The sequence below is a fragment of the Anoplophora glabripennis genome, unplaced genomic scaffold, assembly GCF_000390285.2.
Source record: "Anoplophora glabripennis isolate ALB-LARVAE unplaced genomic scaffold, Agla_2.0 scaffold42, whole genome shotgun sequence".
In the NCBI taxonomy this organism is placed as follows: domain Eukaryota; kingdom Metazoa; phylum Arthropoda; class Insecta; order Coleoptera; family Cerambycidae; genus Anoplophora; species Anoplophora glabripennis.
Window position 1 is genome coordinate 1424098 of NW_019416219.1, and position 23021 is coordinate 1447118.

At 32.7% G+C, this 23021-nt stretch overlaps 6 protein-coding genes across 7 annotated transcripts; 4 read left to right on the forward strand and 2 right to left on the reverse strand.

The window, feature by feature from the left end:
* The first annotated feature begins 727 nt into the window (after positions 1-727).
* LOC108905373 (protein CEBPZOS) lies at positions 728-1199 on the forward strand. Its single transcript, XM_018708203.1, has 2 exons — positions 728-983; positions 1039-1199. Exons 1-2 carry the CDS (start codon positions 854-856, stop codon positions 1173-1175), a joined length of 267 nt encoding a protein of 88 aa, XP_018563719.1. The 5' UTR covers positions 728-853; the 3' UTR covers positions 1176-1199.
* On the forward strand, positions 1185-2915 carry LOC108905371 (tubulin-specific chaperone C). The gene is made up of 2 exons (XM_018708202.1): positions 1185-1281; positions 1659-2915. Exon 2 carries the CDS (start codon positions 1837-1839, stop codon positions 2824-2826), a length of 990 nt encoding a protein of 329 aa, XP_018563718.1. The 5' UTR covers positions 1185-1281; positions 1659-1836; the 3' UTR covers positions 2827-2915.
* A 287-nt stretch (positions 2916-3202) lies between these two features.
* LOC108905397 (ATP synthase subunit g, mitochondrial) lies at positions 3203-3830 on the reverse strand. The gene is made up of 2 exons (XM_018708233.1): positions 3673-3830; positions 3203-3544 (listed from the first exon to the last, which is right to left on the reverse strand). The coding sequence occupies exons 1-2, from the start codon at positions 3710-3712 to the stop codon at positions 3285-3287; spliced, it is 300 nt and encodes a 99-aa protein (XP_018563749.1). The 5' UTR covers positions 3713-3830; the 3' UTR covers positions 3203-3284.
* A 716-nt stretch (positions 3831-4546) lies between these two features.
* On the forward strand, positions 4547-7973 carry LOC108905423 (mitochondrial import receptor subunit TOM70). The gene is made up of 4 exons (XM_018708260.1): positions 4547-5312; positions 6278-6601; positions 6656-7124; positions 7549-7973. The coding sequence occupies exons 1-4, from the start codon at positions 4625-4627 to the stop codon at positions 7712-7714; spliced, it is 1647 nt and encodes a 548-aa protein (XP_018563776.1). The 5' UTR covers positions 4547-4624; the 3' UTR covers positions 7715-7973.
* A 439-nt stretch (positions 7974-8412) lies between these two features.
* LOC108905424 (phosphoserine phosphatase) lies at positions 8413-9880 on the reverse strand. Of its 2 annotated transcripts, none has more exons than XM_018708261.1 (6): positions 9694-9880; positions 9487-9626; positions 9186-9320; positions 8948-9093; positions 8651-8812; positions 8413-8581 (listed from the first exon to the last, which is right to left on the reverse strand). In XM_018708261.1, the coding sequence occupies exons 1-6, from the start codon at positions 9712-9714 to the stop codon at positions 8481-8483; spliced, it is 705 nt and encodes a 234-aa protein (XP_018563777.1). In that variant the 5' UTR covers positions 9715-9880; the 3' UTR covers positions 8413-8480. The 2 variants fall into 2 exon arrangements, with proteins under 2 accessions (XP_018563777.1, XP_018563778.1); XM_018708262.1 differs by having other exon boundaries at positions 9487-9638.
* Positions 9881-12768: 2888 nt separating this feature from the next.
* On the forward strand, positions 12769-20887 carry LOC108905422 (apoptosis-inducing factor 1, mitochondrial). Its single transcript, XM_018708259.2, has 12 exons — positions 12769-13200; positions 13260-13327; positions 14189-14344; positions 16127-16211; positions 16271-16410; positions 16466-16596; positions 16854-17029; positions 17091-17282; positions 17336-17454; positions 19515-19733; positions 19999-20295; positions 20393-20887. Exons 1-12 carry the CDS (start codon positions 13101-13103, stop codon positions 20657-20659), a joined length of 1950 nt encoding a protein of 649 aa, XP_018563775.1. The 5' UTR covers positions 12769-13100; the 3' UTR covers positions 20660-20887.
* The last annotated feature ends 2134 nt before the right edge of the window (positions 20888-23021 follow it).

Here is a 23021-nt window from a genome sequence, read left to right on the forward strand (position 1 = left end):
CCCATATTATAAGAAAATAAATAAATAAATAAATTTCCTGGTTAACTTTTTTCTGTTGTTTTCATTTCAGTTGCCGGTAACAATTTTTTTTCATAGAGCATACTAACAATGTACTAAATTTTCTATGGTCGATAGTCGTAATCACTGCACTGGTTAACGTTAGTAATTAGTTTTGTAGACAAGACGAAATGAGCATAAACATGATGAGTGATAGTTATTTGTGTAAATAAATAGATATCTGTCTAATAATATTTCAAAATCAGTTATATAATAAATACTTATATGGTAATCCCTGTATTATTATTGCCCAATAAATATCTAAATTATAGATTATTGACTTAAAATGTTATACACCAACTTATCAATTTTTATATGAGTAACTAATGTACTCATATGGGTATGCTAATAAAATAGCAGCTTAAATACTTATAAGCAATTAAAATTTACCGCCCCTTTTAGTTCTGATGTCAACAAGAGATGGCGAACCGTGGCCTGTGGGTAATACAGAGTCTTAGCCTGAATCCACATGCATGCGTGTCACGGATCCGTTTCCGTTGTAACCACGTGACGTCCAACATCTAACATCCAATTGTGCATCAGTAAAGTAACAATGCTCCCTCAAAATCAAAACGAATTGGATGTTGATAGTTACGTGTTTACAATGGACCCGTGATAACGCATTCATGTGGACCTGGACTTAGCCTTGTACGTAATAGATATTCTAGGATTTTGTTATATGACATGACAGATGGCGACATTACTATTCTGTGCAAGAGTTGTCATTGAATATTTACCTTTTACGGAAAGTTCCTAAAACTATTTGAGTAACACATGGCTACAATTTGTCAAAATTATGATTATTAAAAATCCAAAACCGGCTTATAGACGTTGGTTAAAAAAAGGTGCCTTAACACTCTTTGTCATAGAAGCAGTTTGTTTCGCTGGAAGTTATTTTGTTTGGCATAGAATTAACACTGAGAGAGGTGTGTAAATTTGGCAGGTATATGATGGAAAATGTATATCTAGTATATATTTCAGATTACAGACGCTATTTACACGACAACTACCCTTCTATTTTGGAAGCATTCTACAAAACTGGAGAATTAATTGATTCAAAAAGTAATATACGACAAATTGATCAGGCTTATTGGAACGAGGACAAAATTAATGGCTAATAGATACGTTCGTTCAATTTTTTGGTTCTGCACATCTACTGGACTTGGTTACGGTTTATTAGTGCTTACTTCACCATCTGAGGCAGATATTGAGAAACTGAAAAAGGTACGGAAATAATATCTGATGGTCATAATTATCAGTTTTCAATTATTACTTAATAGCTTCATGTAACATCAATATTTTTTATAATAGACAGTAGAGGTACTTTCAAAGTACTAATAAATATGTAGCGGAAAGTGACATTCATATTTAATACAAAAACCGTACAGTTTTTTAACTTATATCGTTTGACAATAATTTAATCTATAGATTGACAGATATCAGGTTGACAGTTGACGAATTCTCATGAATAAAAAAAATGTGATAATATCAGTAAGAAAGTGTTTTTCTCATTCTTTTAACAATCTATTTATAATTAAGTTTCATTATTTTGATCATTTGTCGAAAAATTTCAGAAATATTTTATAAAAATTATATTTCAGAAATTGCCAGGTGTAGAACGTAATTCAAAAGAAGTCATAAACAAAAACCAACAATTTACAAACGTGTTACAAGCAGCAACAGAGAATAGAAAGCCACTTTATCGTTTATCGCAAAGTGAAATAGAAAACGATATTAAAAAATAATCATTAACAGAATAAACCCAATAATAGTAATAAGATGGATATAATAGATGACAAGCCTAATAAATTAAATATCCTAACAAAACGAGAATTGGAAAGGCAAATAAATTTACAGAAAAAGAAGGAAAATAAGGAGCTTCTTTCTGCTGATAATGAAAAATTAGGATTTTTTGATACAATTTTTTCCGATAAACAGAGCTACATTGAATCTTTAATTGATAATTCTCCCAAGCTTCCAAAGAGTGAACTGCCTAATCATTTTAATTATATTTCAAAAGAAATATTAACCTTACAAAAATATGTTTCTGCATCTACCATATTTCTTAGACACTATGATTTGAAAAAGTGTCAGGATGTTTTACAGGAATTATCGACAAGGGCTAAAGATTATGAGGAACAGTTATTACCCAAAAAGAAATTTGGTTTCAAGAATAAGCCAAAACAAAAACCAATTCAAAAGAATATTAATGGTAATAATAAATACGATGAAGTCGATTCAAATCCAATATCCCATTTAATTGAGTACAGTTGTGGCTTTTTCCATAAACAAAATGAAACACTTACTATGACTAATGCAGAAATATTTAAAAAAGATGTTTCTGTTGAACATCTAGAAAATTGTATTGTGATTTTCAAAGGAAGTCCGTCAACTTTACATTTAAACCATCTAAAAAATTGCAAGGTTTTCTCTGGTCCTGTATCTACTTCTATATTTGCTGAAAACTGTGTAAATTGCACTTTAGTTATTGCCTGTCAACAATTGAGACTGCACAGTTCAAATAGCGTGAATATATATTTACACGTAACTAGTAGAGCCATAATGGAAGACTGTAAAGAAATCCGTATTGCCCCTTATAATTGGCATTACGAAGGAATTGAAGATGATTTTGAGAATGCCTCGTTAGATATGTCTATAAATAATTGGAGAAGTATCGATGACTTCAATTGGCTAAGCGATAAGCGTTCCCCAAACTGGAGGGTGATTGAAGAAAAAGACAGAGTGAAACAGTGGGATAGAATTGAATAGTTTTTGTATTTGAAATATACCTAGTAAAATATATAGACAGCTAACAATGTCTTTTTAATTATTGTTAATATATTATTTTGATGATTGGTTTCATTGAGTTTGCTTTACGAATACAGGCTCTTAATATAGAATATATAGTATTCCTAATATTTATTAATTTGATAATATTTAGTCACTTCCAAGAGGAACATCCCAATTTTTTTTAAAAGAATTGTATATTCATTAAAATAAAATATATGTTCTGGAATCAGTATTTCTATTACAGTAATATAACAAAATGATACACATTGAAAAGATTCTTCGACTAAATCAAATTTTCAAGAACAAGATATACAAACTTGTATAGTTTTTGATAACTGATGCATAAAAAACAACATTAGAACTTCTATGTATCGTAACTTTTATTATATAATTAAATATACAAGATAGAATCTACAGTTTCCACAAAAAAAAAACTATTAAACATTATATCCAACAATGTGGCGTTTTCCAATACATTCTCCTACATAGAACCAGCAAAGCACTTCGATTCCTACGAGAGTGTTTAACCATGCTTCTCTTACAGTAAGATTTTTCCACGTACCATTCTTCGCAGAACTAATTAGTCTACCAATGCCTGCTCTTATTTGAGGAATGTCTGCGGGAGTTGGTGGTGCCAATTCTACTCTTGCATATTTCATGAAAGTGTTAAATTTTGGTCGGGTTTCTTGAGCAAGTTCTGTGGGAAAAAAAATAAGAAGTACATAAAGTACAGGTATAGATTTAATATTGAAATCCTTATAAGCATTAGGTTAGGTTACGTAATTTGGAATACTTGGAATTTCGTCAATTTAAATTATTACTTACTTGCTGCTAGTGTAGGTATTTGAGAAATAAGTTTGGACATTTTGAAAAATAGGTTGAAGCTACTTCTTTTTTCTCAAAATCGATAATGAACAACCAAAATGTCCAAACTTCGAACCACAGAAGAGAAGACCACTGATCTTAGACCTACACAAGCAGTAGACTGTCCGTCTAATTACTGACATAGGGCGTCACAAAACATATAATAGAGCGCATTCAATCGTGCAAATGCAACCACAGACGCTAAGAATTTGGAATGGAACGAGTGTATAATATCGATTGATGATGCAATAATAGCCGGCTTTTATTTATCAGATCTCAGTAGCTCTTACTTAACTGACCAATCAGCATACAAAAATAGCTGAGATTCTTAAAAATCAGGTCACAAATCACATTGGCTTTGAAATAGTTGTGAAGAAATTTTGGTTGAACGAATTTCGAAAACTCGTATCATTTTACATTTAGTGAAAAATTGACTTATCGACACTATAATTAAAAAAACTTTAATTTTAAAGTACTATTGTAACATCGGCACGAACTGCGGATTATGAACCCTTTAGGTAGGCCACAAATTGCGATCGTCTCTTTGTGCTGGAACCTACCGTTTTAATTACAGTTTAAAAAAACTGTGCCTAATCTGGTAAGGTGAGCCATTACATAAACATTTAGACAGTTACTGGGACTGCCATTGTCTTTAGAGTATGTGCTTTAGAGTCTTGATCAATGGCAATACTCTAAAATCTCTACATCGGCCAAATACCGCAACCGTTGTGCCCTAAAATGGCGGACTGGCAAGTGGTGACGTCATCCAACGTCAATTCTTGGTACCATGGTAGTTGCATCCTTGAAATGGCAAAAAATTGTGTCAAATAAATTACATAACCTCATTTTTAAATTACGTGTGGCCGAAAGGCCCGATTAAATCTTTAAAATATAAGACAATTTTGTGACAAACATGCCCTCAAATTCTTTAAAGTGGCAAATAGCGTTAGGATTAGGTGCGGTTGGAGCTGTAGGTTTGGCTTATTGGTATATCAGAACAAGTAAAAATCGGTCATTACAGACAATACAGGAATCGGTAGTTGTTTCTGCCGAAGCAAAAGCAGAAACCCCATTCCAACAAGCCCAAAGATATAAAACAGAAGGTAATGAAATGTTTAAAAGGGGTAAATATGATGAGGCGATATCACTCTATAATAAAGCCATCGAAACAATACCAGATGAATATAAAACAGATTTGGCAACATATTATCAAAACAGAGCAGCAGCTTATGAACAGTTAAAGAAATGGAGTTCAGTTATTTCGGATTGCACAAAAGCTATTGAACTTAATAACAGATATGAAAAAGCACTCTACAGAAGAGCTAAAGCTGAAGAGATGACAAAAGATTGGGTTAATGCTTTAGATGATGTCACTTCTGTTTGTTTATTGCAAAATTTTGGGAATCAAAGTGCCCTGTTAATGGCAGATCGTGTTTTGAAAGAATTGGGAAAGAAAAATGCTGCAGAAGCTATAAAAAACAGACAGCCTATTATACCGTCAAAAAATTTTATAAAAACATATTTTTCTTCGTTTTCCGAGGATCCAGTGTACAAAAAGTTACTAGAGGTTACAGATCCTTTGGGGCAAGGAGAGTTAAAAGGTCAGTTATAATATTTTATCTTCCTTGTAGCATTTAATTGTTTATAATTAGTAAGTCGCCACGGTAGCGCAGTCGGTCAAGAGTGCGGTGGCAAGCATTTCTCGGCTAGGCTTCCTACTCTGGTCCGGGTTCGATCCCCGGTATCGGCACTGGCAATTGTCGATGGATAATGGGTGTTTGTCCGCGTTTTTTCAAGTGTAGCCCTCTTCCGCACAAGCCTTTGGCTTTTGGATTTGGGGGTTGTCTCATTTCTGTGGTGTGTTTTATGTTTTATGTAAGTATTTTACATTTGAACTTGTTCTTTTTAAAACGTCATTTCATAAAAATCAGTATTCTTTATTAACATAACTTTGATACTACGTTGTTTGTCTGTGATAATAAGCATTTTGTCTTAAATATTGGTTTTACAAACTAAGTTATGACTCACAATGACAATTGATTGCAGTACTTTATCAATCTGGGTACTTTACTGTCCAGTATAGGTATAAATTGCCATTGATAATGCAAAGGGGCGTAAGCACCGAAAGTGCTATTTGATTAATTTCTCAGGAAAGCGACATAAAGAAGTCATTACTAGCAAATTTTTTGTGGTTGGACATTGTAATACTAATTGTGTACCAGGGTATGTGAATATATGTATATACTTTCGTTACTCTAAGGGCTTAATTAAAAAAAAAAGACTGGTTGACCTTTCTTGTCACTCAACCATATATATGCAAGGTCAACAACGACATATCTACATAATATGTACTTGTTTACTTTAAATATTTGTTTTTACTTGTTGATATAAAATATCAACAATACTTTTGTTATATTATTCACAAAGGTCACAAGTGTCGATATTACCGTTTTTTCTGTAATAATTAAGTACAAATTTATTTATCTTCTGTTTTGTTGATGATATATACACTTTGTACTCTCTATTTCACGTAATATGTGAAATAAAGTAAATTTGCTAATTTTAGGGTTCCTTAAGGCAAAATTAGCTTTTGCAACCGAAAAATATGAGGAAGTAATTCCTGCTTGCACAGAGGAACTGAATTTGAGCGAATCAGAATCCAGTCACAAGCTTGAAGCTTTGTCACTTAGAGCCTCCTTCTATTTTCTTACTGGGCAATTTCAAGAGGCCGTGGAGGATCTAAGTACAATTATAAATACTAAAGAAGCAGACAATTTAATAAAAGTAAATTCCCTTATAAAGAGGGCCTCAATATATATGCAGACCGAGAGGCTTCAAGAATGCCTTGATGACTTCGATACTGCAGCTGAACTTGGACCCTTCATCTCAGGTAGGTTAATACTGATTAATTTGCAAAATGAAAAATAAAATTATTAATTTGAAGATGTGTTTCACCATCGAGGTCAAGTGAAGTTACTAATGGAAAAAACAGACGAAGCGCGGAGCGACTTTCAGAGAGCTGTCGAACTGAATCCGCATTTTTCCGTTGCAGTGGTACAAAAGTGTTATTCAGATTACAGACATGCCATGCAGACACAAAATGTGGATCTTCTCATGCAAAGCATGCAGGATTTTAGAAAAGCCATAGAAAGATTCCCAAATTGTCCAGAAACTTACATACTATTTGCTCAAGTCAAAACTGAAAAACAAGAATTCCATGAAGCGGAAGAGCTTTATCAGAAAGCGCTAAAGATCGATCCGAACAATGCCTCAATTTTTGTGCATAGGGGGCTGCTTCTTTTGCAGTGGAAAGGCGAAATTGAGAAGGCAGTAGAGATAATGAGGGAAGGTATCAAAATTGATGAAAAATCCGAATTTGCCTACGAAACGTTAGGCACAGTAGAAGTACAAAGGTATGGAAATAATTATTTAGTTATTCAATATTGCTATATTACTTCATTCTTACCAAAGTCCATTTTTTATTTAAGAACCAGACGTGATTCTAACAAGGCCTCTTTCATTTCTATAAAATTTCTGATTGCATATAAATTCAAATTTGGTGGGAGGATCAATTTCAAGGGTAATTTTTTTAAGTGCTCACAAAGTTACAAAGTCTGTTCTCATTACGTTAGGTGTAGCCCACTTTTGTTTTTCAATATTTTTCGATTCAGTCGATTAATCTGTTCGAAAGTTATGAGCAGAAATATCATTTTATATTTTCCTCAGATCTTAATCTCTGGTATTACACCCGGCTGTATAAACTATTTTATAGACCTATCCACGTCAGAAGCATTCAACTTTTAAATAAGTTTGATAATATTGCCTTTCTTGTTTTAGAGGCAACTTGGTACTAGCCATAGATTTATTCAACAAGGCCATAGCTCTAGCAAGATCTGAAATGGAGATGGTTCACTTGTTCTCTCTGAGAGACGCCGCTGCATCCCAACTGAAAATCGCCTCAAAACTAGGGGTTGGTCCGGATCTTCTCAAAGGAGTATCTTAACCTGTTATTATTCTTTGTTAATGTGTTACAAATTTCTTGTGAGGTAAGCATTGTTACTGTAAATATAAATCATTCCAAAATTAAATGAAAATTTATAGTCGAAAGGTTTTTGCTTCGCATTTGCAGATTTGGATAATAGAAGCTGCTGACTGATGTTTTATGTTATGAGTTAAGTTAAAGTACATCACATTAATATTTCTGTTTTATTTTCTCTAATCGTTTGGTATTTCACATTTTAAATAGACTGTTTATATTTTAATATATTTTTTAATTACGATGCCTTTAACTCTTCGTTTAAAAACATTGAACAAATCAAATCGTTTTAAGCATCATTGATAAATAAAATGGTTTAACACTTTTAAACGTTCTTGAAAAAATTGAAAATTAGTCCCAGTTACATTTTAATTTAACTTGTGCAGAAACTAATTTTTACAATTTCTAAAAGCGATAGTAAAAAATAAAAATGGATCATATTTCCTTCTATATATTATTCGGATTAAAATCAGAATAACAGAATATTTAGAAATGTTTGTCACGTGGATTTGATAACGAGTGCTCTGTATTATTAAGTTCACAAAACTTATTTAAGTAATCATTGTTTGCGTTATAAGATAACATACTTGTTTTTCTTAAACAAATAATTTAGCAATGAAAGCGTCAGAGTACCTCCTTATGTCCTAAGTAAATGATTTTCCAAGTAAAAATTAATAAAATGATATATTGATCTACAAATATAACATCTATAAAACTTTATCTAAAAAATCAACTATGTTGATTGAGTTAAAACGTCAACAATTTCATTAAAATCTGTAACAAACCACTTTGCCTTCGCTTGCACCTTTGGTCTAATAACGTTTCCTCCATAACCTGAAAATTAACAAACACATTGAAACATCTCTTTAATATCGTCATAATTAGAGGATTTACGAGAATTACCTATAAATGCGTCTGCTGGTGGGCAAGCTTCAAGGTCAGTGGCACCGTCCCCAATTAAAACTAAATTTTTAAAATCGTATGTATGTTTTAGGTATTCTATAACTACCCCTTTTCCACCACTTTTGCTAGTTGGTTGATTTTCGTCAATACCAGCAAATTCACCTAATAAAAATGTTAAGTTCTAATTTTATGTTTTTAGTTAAAAACTCTGGGATTCAAAATTGATAATAAATTGTTTGAATTTCTATTATTAGAAAATATCACCAATAAAAATGTTTTGAAAATATACATACATACCTGTGAAGTAAAACTTCAATCTGTTTGCAAAAATATGCTCTTGTGGAATGTTTAACTGGTGCGCTACTGGGGCTATTATGCATTTAAATCCGCCTGATATTAAAAATACAGGTATGTGACGAAAATGTAATAAATTTACTAACTTCCTGAAATTTCAGATAAAAATAAATATGTACTAGATTTCAGTTACTACGTTCAACAAAAGAAATGTATTAAAATAATAAATAATAATAAGTACTTAATTCCTGGGGTTAATGTTGGAGGTTGAGTTTTTATAAATTCTTTAACTTGCAGTAATGTAGGCTGGATAATATCCAAACGTAATTTTAAAGCTTCTTGGAAAGTCATATTCCCTGTCATAGCTTTTGCAGTCCTAAAATTATGAAGACAATTTTTAGTCTTTCAGATATTTTTCAGAATTATCCCTAGTTTTAATCTAAAAAATGTGATTTAGTATGGTAAGTGACAACCATTAATTTGCAATTGAAAATAATACTTCCTATTCATTTATGGGATTCTCAAAAAAGTAAATCACTTACAGATCAGCAACTTCCGTTCCTTTATTACAAAATTTTGCTAATTCATCGATTCCTTCTTCTTGTATTACTGTTGAATCTACGTCAAAACATATAGCATCTGCATTCTTTAGCACATTTTGTACTTCATTAGCCATGTTGATCTATTTTTAAAACTATAACATTATTAAACATTTTTTTATTTGCTAATTGCATTTTAATTACTTTTACCTTACAAAACCAATTACACATAAAAGTGTTCTTCGTGGAACATGTACATAGAAAAATTGTTATCTCATGATTTACATAATTGTTTATCACATTAATGACCCCCAAATTAACCCCTTTTGCCCCATTTACAACAAACCAAATGAGCAGCAGAGAAAGTGACAGCTCAAAGATAACCTTATTACCTTAATCACTTCATATTCATACATTTTTTTTGCAAACCATTCAAAACACAAAACTGGTGCGTTCATAGTGTACTCAGTATGAACATAATCATAAAGGCCGCATTCAGAATATCACTTCGATGACAATTCAACGCTGAATCGTCATCCTCCATTCTCTAAATAACTGAATACGCTTGGAAATAACGATAAGTAATCGAAAGATGTGTAATCGAATCAAGATCGCTAAAGAAGTACGTACTTTAGCGCCCCCGAAAATTATTTCTTGATTGCGGAAACTTTGTAATATAAATCCTTGTGTAAAGTGTACAAAAAAGATAAATAAAGCAGTAGTTGATATTTGTCCACGGATGAGGCCGTCCGGATCAAATAGTCTCAACGTCCAATTCCAAGACCGACCGGAGTAACGATTTAGTCTCTACCTTCGGCGCTGTCGAAGGCTGTCCCTCTGATCTACCCCCGATTCGATTCATATCGTATCGAATAAAGGTAAGTTCATGCAGTAGCGATTTGCGGATTTCAATTTGATTGGTTGAAATAAAACGCATTTCATGATTCTTATTTTTCATGTAAATAAGGGTCACTAGACTGTCAAAAACACTCGATTCCAGACGAATCCAGTAATCAAAATCTGGAGCCTGAGCTATCTGTATTGTATTGTGGTTCGATATTACAGACTTTTGAAGTCTTTTTGCAGAAGTATGTGTTCGGTATTGACATCCGAAGTGCTTTCGTTTGTCGAAAATATGTAGTAGCTATTGGCAACTCAGGGTATAATGCTCTGTGTTCGATTCGATAAAAATGCTGCAGTGTTTGTCACTTAAGGTTGCTCCCCTTTTCCTCTAAACACCTACCTAATTTTTGGTGTTTTGAAACTCTGAAAATATTTGAGGTCGTGCAATCGTAGTTGTCATCACAAATCTTAGTTTTATTATTTAAAATAAAAAACATGTACGACAGAGATTTTTACGTAAAAATTATTATTTTCTGCTTATTAAAACTAAAATAATTTTAGCATCTCTCCAAAGAGGATATCAAGGATGTCACATCACCAACAAGTGACCTGATGAAAGTATCCGTTCTTTTTGACGACATGAGTGTTGCACTTAACAACTAAAAACTTTTAGTCTTGGGGGCTTTCATGTTGACAAAAATAGTACCTATTAGCAACTAATATCAGTTCAGAGTAACTCTAAGTTGCTATTAGTTACTATTTTTGCCAAATCGAAAGGATCTCCTGATGTATCATCCTCTTTAAAATGAAATTAGTCCAGAGGGCCTTTCGATTTGGCAAAAATAGTAGCTAATAGCAACTTAGAGTTACTCTGAACTGATATTAGTTGCTAATAAGTACTATTTTTGCCAAAATGAAAACCTGGAAGTCTGTATATGTTTCGTCCTTTTTTAATAATTATAGATGAAAAGACAAAGAAAGATATATATATATTTGAATCATCTACTGCATCTAGACTAGATGTTCATACCGATTGTTACTAATAAGGGTTTTTTGGCGAGAAAACCGCTAACCCGGTTAACTATAGTTTGTTGCGGTTTGCCGTTTTGGCGAGAAATGTTGTTAACCCGGTTTAGCAGAGTTTGCCTAACCATCAAACCGGACTTGTGGGTTGGTTTGGATCTTAAGTTAATATTTCTATCTTTGTTTATGTATTTTCTGTTTCGTACCTAGTAGTCACTACTTCGTTTTTTTAGAGGTTTGGATAGGTTAAGTTGTAAATAAAAAAATTTGGTAATGGATTCACTGCAAAAAATACAAAGTAATATTTGAAATTGATAATAAAAAAATAGTAATCGAGGATCCAAATAACTTTAATCGTTTATTAGATGGTAAATATGCATTTTATATATTGTACTGTATAGATCTTTATTAACTTCCTTTTAGACGATACATTTGCGTTTGAATAGATAATATTTGTGAACAAGGTAAACCCATTTTGATTTAATAACCATACATTAACGTTCTTTCATGGATCTGCATTTCAGATTAGGAATAACAACTATAGTATATAAGAAATAATTAAGCAACTTGAGCTACGAGCACTATCATAGATTATAGGTTACGATTTCATTATTGATTAGATATCCAAACCAAAAGAATTTTTGCGAGTTCTGTCAAATGTTAACTCAAACTCTTAACACAATCAAACTCGAGCTAACCGGGTTTGATGTGGTTTGGCTCGCCAAAAAACCCTTTATGATTCCACTAGTTTTTTGCTGTTTCTTTTCATGATACGTTTTTCGATTTTGATTCTTATGAACTGCTATTTTTGAACTGTAGTTTTATGTGAGCATGATTCGATATAGGCCAATCGCCAATCACGTTATTCGATTTCTAACATACACATATATAAATCTTTCTGCAGATTTTATATATGACAATAGAATTCTAGATGATAGACATGATCTTTCCTATTTCTTTTTCTTGATGTTCTCTGACTCGACTTTATCTTTATAGCTGCTTCCCTTTTGCAAGAAAAATCACATTAATATCACATGTGACGTCATGACTCAGTTAATTGTGCGTTTCTTTTAATTCTCCGAAGTGAGTTTGAACTGAGAATTTTTACCACCACTTACTGCTATCTGCCTTAGTTTGAGAGCTTGTTCACTTGGCTCATTTTGTGCTCAGTAATTTAAAGTGTAGTTAGGCACGGTTAGGTTTGTTTTTAAAAGCTAAAAGTTGCAAATAATAGGTAAGTATTATGATTTATAACGTCTTTTCAATAATAATATTTCGCATTTAAGTTTATATATGGTTAATTTACATTTAGAGAAGAATCACAACTGAAACAACTGATGTGAGTACACTCACCTCACGTGTAATATGTACTCAGTTGCCTGCAAAAGGGAAGCAGCTTATATATCTCTGTGACTCTTGTGTTCTTCTGCTTTAAATGTATTCTATGTTAGAAGGGTGTTAATTACGAATAAAATGAATTTTAGGAATTAAATTGTAGTGCTTTTTGCATTCTGCTTACATTTTGATCAGATCACAATTATCTTGGCCTACTAATTAAGCTTCATCGTAACAAAAGACGATGCACTTAAGTACAAAATTTTTCCATCAAAATTAAACATTTCATTTCCATAAACTTCAATCAATCCATTTTTACAAATGCTAAATAGAACAAGTACCTCCGCATTTAGAAAAATAGAGTTTATTTAATCCTTTTTTTGCACTTACGTAATTTTTGCAAGTAAGAGGAAATAATGTTGAGGGTTAGCCAATTTGCAAAACTGTTTATGGCCAATAGTCCTGCAAAAACTTACTGCACTAGAATTTTTATAAAAGATGTAGCATATAATCCACGTAAGTACAGAATTTCCCATAAAATTATAAACAATCATAACCTCAAATCAATATTTTAGGACAAGGAATAATTTTTCGCATTCCCAGAATTTTTTTCACCAATAAAGGCAACGACGATAAAAGTAAGGTATGTGATAAGGATAAAAAACAGAACTCGTCCATACAGTCTCATCCCTGTCCAAGTAAACCCAAGCCCCCTAGTACATGTACAGAAACACCTCGTATAAAACTGAGAGAATGTAAACCGATAGACCTTAATCCTTGCAAACCTCCACCTGAAGGATGCCCCACGGTATTTGTTTATCACTTTAATTTTAATAGCATATAAAATAATACCTATTCCTGTTTGTGAAAACTGTTTAGACAATGTTATATATGTTACAAATTTACATTAAGGACAAATCTTAATCTACTAATTAAATATTAGCCAATCCGTTTAATTGAAGATGTCATAAGGCATTTTTAATCAATTTAGAAAAATAAATGTAAGTGGATAGACATTTTAGCTTGTATGATTACAAGTTGTAACATCCTAATAGATGTTTTATATCATTGCCATTGTAATACTTGCTTTTTTTTCCCTAATCTCAGTACTGTATAAATACAACTATCAGAATTATTAATACTAGGTAACGATTTGATACTGAAATAGATTATTGGAGTTTTAATTTTAATAAATTTTAATTTAACTCTACTTCGTAATATAGTATAAAGTTATCAACTAAACCTTAAATAATTCAGTTATGTTTCAAATTTGCCTTTCCAGAAATCACATTTTCACGGGAATGGCACCTTTAATCTGTAATTTAGATCAGAATAAAAATTTCTTTTAACTTTGCGTTTACCGTAATTGTTTTTAGACAGATTCCAAGATTCAATTAATTTAAGATTTGAGATTTAATAATACATTATTTAAATATTTTTATATTATTTTTAAATATTTTTTTCTTCTCATTTGTTAAATTATATTTATAATTTTTCGTTATAGAAAATTCCTTCAATTCAAGACTGCCCCACTCCAAATCTAATGAGTCAAATTCCAGAACCCAAGTGCCCTTGGGACAACGAAGACAATAGCAACAGGAAGAAAAAGCAAAGGATATTATGGCTAGGGCTGCTTTTCACTGCATTTACTTTGGGTGCTGTAAGTATTAAGAAATCCTGAAGTTTTTTGTGTGAAACATGTTCAAGTTTTGTTCATTTATATAGTATAGTTGTCGTTAATAAAAAAGTTAAGCAAAATGAATAATCATCGTGGTTTTTTGTATTTAATAGGGTCGATAGATTAACTGCTTTCTAAAATATATTCTTGCAAGATTGCTCGTTTTTTTGTTTTTTTTATTATAATATTGGACTAGTAGGTGGAACTAGTAGGATTAAACTTGTATATGTATTAAAGGTTTAAGCATATTTTATAAAAGCAGATACTTCATCCACAATTTATCAGTCGATTAAAGTTGCTAGAGAAATTAACAGCGTTAAGTAAACCCAAGTCTGGAAAATAACGGTAGCTGTGATGAATATCATTCTTGTGGAGTTCAATTATAACATTTCGGCAAATTCATTTCAGCCAATACTTGTCAAGTTTTATAAATACAACTTTTCTTATCAGAATGTTGTTAGATGTTCGCCGTTATGGTTTTCATTATATCTGTTACCCTGAAAAGTTTATGATTGAAAAAATATAATGCTTTATGTAATATACCAACCTGGTTTTTTGTTCTTCCTTAAATCATATGTTTGAATTTTAATTATTTCTTGCATTGTTGAGCATTACAATTTTCTGTGTACAATAAAATTATCGTACTAATAAATTTTAAAATATGTAAAATTGTCTTGTTGAGGGTTTCAAACATGTTTCTGTTGATATAGATATTTTTTTTTGACATTTCTTGACAAATCAAGGATAACTAACTGCAACTATAAATTTTACTAAAATGTGTAATTTTATAATAGGCTAGACGGTCGATCTGTTTCAAAAAGTCCATATTTGGGTGAATCGTATATCCACGGAGATTTTTCGCTTTTTGGCTTTCAAATTTCACTAGAAATGAAAATTTTTCTATGTGCATAAAAAAAAACGTGGGCTTAACTTTTGGCGGCATAATAAAAAGAATTCGAAGAATGTCATATTTTTCTTCCTTTTAATTATTTATCTTTTTAAGAGATGATTTTAGGCGAAAATGGAAGATGAAAAAAATTTTTGTAATTACATTTTTTATAAAATATGACTATTTACAAATCGAATGAATCATGATTATTAGTGTAAAAATTGGAAAAATCGCCAAAAATGGGGTTACAAAACATTACTTTTTAGGGAATTTTTTTGGGGTCTTTAAATTGGGTATAGAACCTTCATACTTGGCTCAAGAAAACTTCATGTTATGTAGAATCATCACACCAAATTTCATCAAAATCGGTTCAATAGATTTTGCATAATAATTTTGCAATCCAGATTAAAAAAAAATTGCAAATTTTCAAAATTTTGCACAGCAAAAACCAAGGCCCTTAGATACTTGAAAATTTAATCACATATAGAAGGGCTCTCAAGCTTTCAAACGCTTTTTGAAAAATTTGAAGCCGTCAATTAGGAGAGCTCTGGCGCTTGTTTAAACATTGGTTGAATCCTCTTCCATTTCGCCTAAAATCAACTCTTGAAAAGATACATAATTAAATAGGAAGAAAAATATGACTTTCGAATTTTTTTAACATATTGTGCCGCCAAAAGTTAAGTCCACGTTTTTTTTTATGCGCATAGAAAAATTTTCATTTCTTGTGATATTTGAAAGCCAAAAAGCCAAAAATCTCTGTGGATATATGATTCACCCAAACCAAAACAGATACCGCCTAGTCTATAACTTATTGGTGTGAAATTTGATTTTTTTTTTACAAGTATGTTGTATATTACATGGAACACATTTTCTAGGTGTGGTATATTGGATTTATGGATTACAAAGTGGACAAGACGGACAAGAAAGCGACGACACAAGAACCAAAGAAGAAAAAAACTAGTACGTATATCCTCGTATATCTTAATACATTGTTAGCCCATATAAAAATTATTTTTTAGAGTGTTCCAAGAGACCGTCTGTCAAAAATCCGCCCGATTCCTCGAAAATACCCAAGGAGGTGCCATATTTATTGATCGGTGGCGGCACAGCATCCTTCGCTGCATTTAGAGCTATCAAGTCTGCAGATCCAACAGCGAAAGTAACGATGGGAGGTTATAAATATGTCTGACCACTGACGGTTTCTTAAATTTCAGGTGTTAGTGATTGCTAACGAATCTTTCTTTCCCTACATGAGGCCCCCGCTGTCTAAAGAAATCTGGTTCAACGAAGATGCAGCAGCAGTTAAGAAACTTATGTTCAAGCAGTGGAACGGATCTGAGAGAAGGTAATAACCAGTGGTCTTAATTGTTTTAAGTACAATTGTTTTTCGAGTTAAACTGTGTACATGTTGCTTCCAGTTACAATACACTTTCTTAGGCTTAGCTTGGAATTTTTTACCTATTCTTGTTGTTCTTGGGCTTGACTCTATGGGGGCGGACCTGTAATCAGAACTGCTAGGCCCACCCTTTAGAACACTGTATTATTGGATCATTAGCAAATTTGATAATCCCATATACATTAACCGATTACATATTTTTACAGTTTATTCTACGAGCCAGATGATTTCTACATAGATTGCACCTCGCTGATGGCAAGCCCTAACGGAGGGGTTGCCGTAGCCCGTGGGTGGACTATTACCCATTTAGACGCTGTCGAGAGGTTGGCTTACTTGGAAGACGGATCAGCCATACAGTATGAAAAATGTCTAATTGCAACTGGTAGTGTTTGGTTTAGTTGTAATGTAGACAAATTAATCTTCTTTGACGTTTTGATCTGTAGGAGCCACCCCGAGGTTGTCAGCCGTCTTTCAGGCTGCGTGTGCCGACGACACAATCAATGAGAAAATAAAATTGTACAGGAAAATCGAGGATTTCGAAGAAGTTTTGGAGGCGTACGAGGATTCTAGCAGTGTTGCTATAGTAGGCGGTGGATTTCTGGGAAGCGAATTGGCTTGTGCGATGGGCAGGAGAGGTATGACTTTTGTTTGAGTTTAAAAACGTGTTAACGAACGTGGACATTTTCAGATAAGGGCCACAGGAAAAACATTTATCAAATATTTAGGGAGGGGGGAAATATGGGTAAAATTTTGCCAGAGTATTTAAGTTTTTGGACAACCGAGAAAGTTAAGGCTGAGGGTGTTACGGTATGTTATTTTTTTAATGTTATTCATTAAATTGCTATTACAACATTCATTAAGCAGATCTGTGGTGATTATGAATCAATAATTTTTACTCGGTTCTGTCATTTGTTATACCGGTCTGGCCAGGTAATTCTTTCGCATAGACTAAGTAAATTACACGCATCTCCCCTATCAACTGCGAATGGAAGGGGTCCGACATGACATGTATCATCGAGGCTCCGACTCGGACTCTTGTAATTGGTTGGCTGTAGGAACGCACTTGGCCCGTAGCATTTTTTGTGAACCGACCGAATACTTAAAGCGCTTTGCTGTTTGTTTAGTTCTGTTTTTATTATTATTCCACTCAAACCTTTGGTAAGAAGTAGACGGAATATTACAAAATAAAAATGGTGTACAGTGTCGAACAAATAATTAATATTATTAAACGGTATTGTCGTGCAGAAAATGTAGAGGTTGGTTGGTCGATTTATATTTTCATACCCCGACGAACCAGTCCCCACTGCTAGAACTGTTTTGAATATTTTTCATAAGTTTGAGGAGTGTGGATGTGTCGATCGGTGTACGAAATGTAGGAATCAGGAACCTCGTCAAATTCCTGAAGCAAGGAGAGAAAAGGAGGTTAGTGTCTGTGCTTTTGTGGAAGTAAGTGAGTCGTGTTCTTCCTCCCAAATTTCCGAATAACTTGACATTCCAAGTTGTACAGTTCCTCGCATCTTAAAAAGTAATGGTTACAAAGCCTATAAAATGTAAACTTCTCAAGAAATTATTCCTGGTGATCAAATAAGGCGTATGGTTTTGTGAATCCATGAAGAAAAAAATAGATGAAAATAATGAATTTGCTAGGCAGATTTTATTTACAGACGATTCAATTTTTTCCCTACTTGGCCGCCATAATCCTTCAGTGGTCCAATATTGGTCCCGGGAAAACAAGCATTTAAGAATACAAGAATTAAGAACGCAGTACCCTCAAAAGGTAAATGTTTGGGCTGGCATTTTGGGCGATAATATTGTGGATCCCTTTTTTATTGATGGTAACTTAAATGCTGAGAGATATTTGCATTTATTACAAAATAGTGTATGAAACTTGGATGTAAATTTTGAGGAAATTAGGTTTCAGCAAAACGGATGTTCTGCACACAACGCAAGGCCAGTTCAAGATTATTTGGAACAAACTTTTCTTGAAAGGCTTATTTCCACAAGAGGTATCATACCTTGACCTCCTCGATCTCCAGATCTGACACCCTGTGCCTGTGACTTCTTTTTATGGGGTCATTTAACGCAACTTCTCTACAAACATCGACACGAAAGAGCCGCAAATTTGGATGAATTACGCCTTAAAATTAGAAATATTTTAGGATCCGTTACTCCTGAAATTTTGTCAAATATTCGTCGGGAATTTTATGACAGTTTAGGTTATTGTGAAGCTGAAGCAGGTGGTTTGTTTGAACACCTTATTAATTAATAATAAGCTTTATTTAATAAGCATTGGAAAATAATTCATTATTTTGCTTAAGAATTACCACTCATTTTATTTTAGAATACCGTTTTAGTTTTTACTAAAGGTTATAAATGATTTGTAATAAACTTGGAATGCTTTAGTATGGTCTCAAAACCTCTTATCATTCTTGTAAAAAAAATATCGGACAAATAGGGTAATTACTGTACGTATGGCAACACTGCTGTCAATTCCAGGCCGTGGCTTATACTCTTTATGCCGTTGCAATAACTCAAAAACGTAATTATTATCTTCCGTATGTACGTATCTTAGACGTACGTTGTTCCCAAATTCCTAATGCAAGACAGAGACAATAAACCAATAGTCAAGGAAAGCTTAGAACCGCAGGCTTTGCACACTTCTTATGGCGTTTTTTTATTCCCTTATATCGATGGCATAAAGTTATACAAATGATATGGGGACGGAGTCAGAATTATTAGGGGAGACTGGTGAAATATTTATATAATTTACTAACTTTGTTTCGGAAATAAACATATGACCAGACCTGTATATATCGTTTTTAATACACTTCTTTATTGATGTACTTGATATCGGTATACATTTATAGGTAATGACAAACACCGAAGTTATAGGAGTGAAGTCTGAGAAGAACGGGCTCGAACTTACCTTAAATAATGGTAAAAAATTGTATGCGGACAACGTAATCGTAACGGTGGGAGTGGAACCTAACACTGACATCGCAGAGAAATCTGAGTTGGAAGTGGATCCCGAACTGGGTGGATATTTGGTGAACACAGAACTTCAAGCGAGGACTGATCTTTACATTGTAAGTTTTTTAAATTGAAGTGTCACACAAATGATTACAAGTCACGTAACCAGTAATTTTGTTTGAAACAGTAATTTTATTTCCTTCCCGCAATTCAATTTCGATAAAATTAAAACAATAATATCAAAATTACATTGCAGTCGGCAATCGCATTGTGTTGACACAACGGTTTGTCATTATTCATTGTAAACGATCGATTAATATTGATGACACCCGCGAAAGCTTCAAAACTGGATCACTGCATTTTTATATTGTTGTTTTCGAGGCTGGAGACTGCGCGTGTTTCTACGACCCCAAACTGGGTAGGCGGCGAATTGAACATCACGATCATGCCGTTGTTTCTGGAAGGCTAGCGGGAGAGAATATGACGGGAGCTCGCAAACCTTACTATCACCAGAGCATGTTCTGGTCAGATTTAGGCCCGGATGTGGGGTACGAGGCTATCGGCATTGTAGATTCGTCTCTTCCGACGGTCGGCGTCTTCGCTAAGGCTACGGATAAAGACAATCCTAAGTCAATGGTTACCGCTACAGATGAGGGAATTAGATCAAATATAGAACAGGTACAATCATTTCTGGATTTATAAATAGTTTTAATTGTGTAGTTAACAGTTTTAGCTAAGTTATTTTTGAATATGTCACACGTTTCCTTTAATGTAGGTTCCAAAAGAATGCGACAAGTTCATATCGCCAGAGTTGAAACAGGAAATAGAAGAGTCGAGGAAACAAGCGAGTATTCCAAATAAAAACGAGGGTGAAGATTTCGGGAAGGGAGTTGTCTTTTATTTACGTAACAATATAGTAGTAGGAATAGTATTGTGGAATGTTTTCAATAGAATGTCAATAGCTCGTCAAGTGCTGAAAGATCAGAAGAAGTACGACGATTTGAATGAGGTAGCGAAACTGTTCAACATTCACGAAGAGTAAGACGCAAGTTATTCGCGGAAAGCAAAAATTAAGGACCAAAAAAAGAACTATCAGAGTGACAGTGTTGAATGTTCTTAAGTGAATTTTTTAATTTTTCTACCTCAACGATTACATTGTTTGAATTTTAATGAAATCAGTATATTTGGTATTAACCGTTAGGCATATAAGAAGTTTATTTGTATTTATTTTACTCGACATCTTTTCATAAAATAAATCCTTTCATAATAAGGGCATGTCTAAAATACAGGGTGATTCACAACTTATCCAAAAAAAATTGGGAATGGATGCGGCTTGAGAAATGGAGTCCGAGAAAAAAATTATTGAATTTGTAGTACTTTCAACCATTACATAGCTGGACAATTGTAGTCTCTAGCATCATTCGTAATACCGTGGAGAGCCATCTGGCCTTAGTGACTCCGAATACTGAAATCCGATTTTATAATCGTCGTTGCAATAGTGTTTACAATAGTTTTTTTAGTAGTTAGTATTAAAAATGGCTTGCGTGTATAGCAACTTGGTGTTGATGGATATCGTTTTTATTTATGGTGAAGCAAGAAAACAGTTTGTATTATGGTGAAGCATTATTTGTGTTATGGTGAAACAAGACAGCATTTGTGGTAGTTCGTAAAAACTGAGTAAGACGGACCCAAATGTCGGTGGACAAAATTTTGAACAGCCAATTTATTTTATTATTTAAAACCACAAATTAATGTTATTAATTAATAATAACAATAGGCGCTATAAAATTTTATTTATTCCTCTGCGAAATTCTTATAAGGTTTTGTCTGTTTTTATCACTGTCGCCGTGATGGTAGTATTTTGCCAGGTCAGGTTTTACAGTGGACCAGTTTCCAGTGCCATGCAGAAGTGTATTTTTAAATCATTGTAATCTAATTGTTTAAAAAAAAGAGTGTGAACTTTAAAAATTTACTTTCGCCGTCCTAATCAACCGATTTCAATTTTTTGAAAACTATTTGAAAGGTTGAGCGGTCTTTTCTATGTGAAAAAATTTTCAAGTATCTAGATGTTTTATTTGAGGCTGTGCAATATTTTGAATAATCGAAAAATTATTTTGCGAGAACTATAGAACTGATTTTAATGAAATTTGGTGTGTCGTTTTATTATACTCTAAAGTTTTTTTTTTACAAAAATTAGAATGCCCTCGAGCAATTAAAATATTTTTAAAAAATTATCCAAAAAACTCGATTATTTTGCCTCCTTTTCATCAATTATTGCTATTTTGCAACATCGGTAATAAATTTAAACATTTTTTACTTACTTGTACAAAATTCAATTCTAAAATTTTTTTCCTCTTCAATATCCTTCCAAAGTACAAGATATAAGTAAAAAACTCAGATAAAATAGGTTTTTTTTAAATTTTTTAAACATTTTTGCAATTTTGAAAATGACCTCGCCCAGATCTAGGGATCTACACTTTTATTATGTGAGTTGTACTGAAGGTATTCCAGCAAAAATTTGCTTGCTCCCTCTCACATCCACCTCGAAACAGATCCGCCCTGGTCTAACGTGGATGATCAAATTTTTTTCATTTGACTGCCTAATAGAGATTAAAGTATCAACAACATTTTCATTTTAAAAACTGCTTTATTACAATAAAGTTTCTAATTATACAACAATAATTAAAATCCATGTAAATCACAATATAATTAGGCAACATTCAAATATAAATCTAAGACTTTAACCATAACAAACCTAAATTGCCCCAGAAAATACTAAATTTTCATTAATCTTAAATTTGGAAACTATATTACACATATCCAAATCTTAGATACATGAAAATTTAGTGAAACTAACTTATTCTACTAAATCCGTACACAGTTAAACATATTGGAGATAAGGAAAGACAATTATTGGTTACCCGCATTTTTATTCTCTCGTGTAGTGTTTCTTGGTAAGTGAAATATAATAATACCCAAACTATCCTATTAGCAAGGTTTTATATACAGGGTGAGTCATAATAAGAGTTTTACCAGACCTTCTGACTGAAACATGCATCAGTGTTCCTTGAAAAGTTATAGGTTTCCAATTTTTTGATGATGTTCGCTTGTTAAAACATTTCAATGAGATTTGGCATTAGCAAGTTTTGGGACAACTAAACATGAATATCTGTTTATTTTTAGGTAAAATATAGAGATCACTAAGAACACCTTAAACAGTATGTTTTTGCTATATTTTTCATTAGAATCAAGAAAAAAGAGGAAGAAGAGTGGTTCTTGAAACATTACTATATTTACTGTAAATTTTTATTAATTTTTCTACCGCAGTTATTATCGGTTATGGTGTGCAAAAAGTTATTACTTTTTTATGGTAAATATAAAGATAGGTTTCAAAAAACTAGATT